The sequence below is a fragment of the Geospiza fortis genome, unplaced genomic scaffold, assembly GCF_000277835.1.
Source record: "Geospiza fortis unplaced genomic scaffold, GeoFor_1.0 scaffold55, whole genome shotgun sequence".
NCBI classification, from domain to species: Eukaryota; Metazoa; Chordata; class Aves; order Passeriformes; family Thraupidae; genus Geospiza; species Geospiza fortis.
Window position 1 is genome coordinate 9,169,443 of NW_005054308.1, and position 631 is coordinate 9,170,073.

The 631-nt window shown below is 64.0% G+C and overlaps 1 protein-coding gene across 1 annotated transcript in view; it reads left to right on the forward strand.

The window, feature by feature from the left end:
- The first annotated feature begins 258 nt into the window (after positions 1–258).
- Positions 259–631, forward strand: part of ZNF346 (zinc finger protein 346) — an 8,763-nt gene continuing 8,390 nt past the window's right edge. The window contains exon 1 of the mRNA XM_031055207.1: positions 259–357. Within this exon, the coding sequence (XP_030911067.1) occupies positions 259–357 (99 nt within the window). The remainder of the gene's footprint in view (positions 358–631) is intronic.

Here is a 631-nt window from a genome sequence, read left to right on the forward strand (position 1 = left end):
GCCCAGCTGCTGCTCCGTGAGCAGGACACGAGGGCTGGCAGCGCCCCGGGGAGAGAGAAATTGTTTAGAGGATTGATCCGTTTATAGAGCTGGCTCTGCACAGAGGGGACAGGGCACTGCAGAGGCCACGCACGGCCGGGCGCATCCGCACAGGCTGCTGAGCTCTTGGGAGATGCTCCCTGCTCCGGCGCCCTCGAGTCCAGCCCGCAGCATCTCCCTCCTCCAAGGGCAGGGGAGGAAAATGTTTTCACCCCGTACATGGAGGGAAAACGACCCTCGCCCCAGAACCCACCCATGGTCCTGCCCCTTTCCCAACCCGCTGCCTTCGGGCATTGCATGGAAATTTACAATGATGGGGTCAGGGATACTCGACAGGCTGGGGAGAAGCATGGGGGATCCCAGGGGGAGAGGGGTGAGCTCTGGGAAAGGGGATCGGCCACAGGTGGGCAAACCTAAGGGAAGGGAGCGTGCAGGGGCTGCCCAGGAAAAGGGGAGGGAGCCGGGCCTGGCAAGAGGAACAGGAGAGGCAGGAGCACCTCGGTCTCGGGGGATGCGGCCCAGGCAGAGCTCCGGTTTTCGGGTCCTCTCCCCAGGGGACGGTCCAGGAGGAGTTCCAGGGCATCTCCACGGA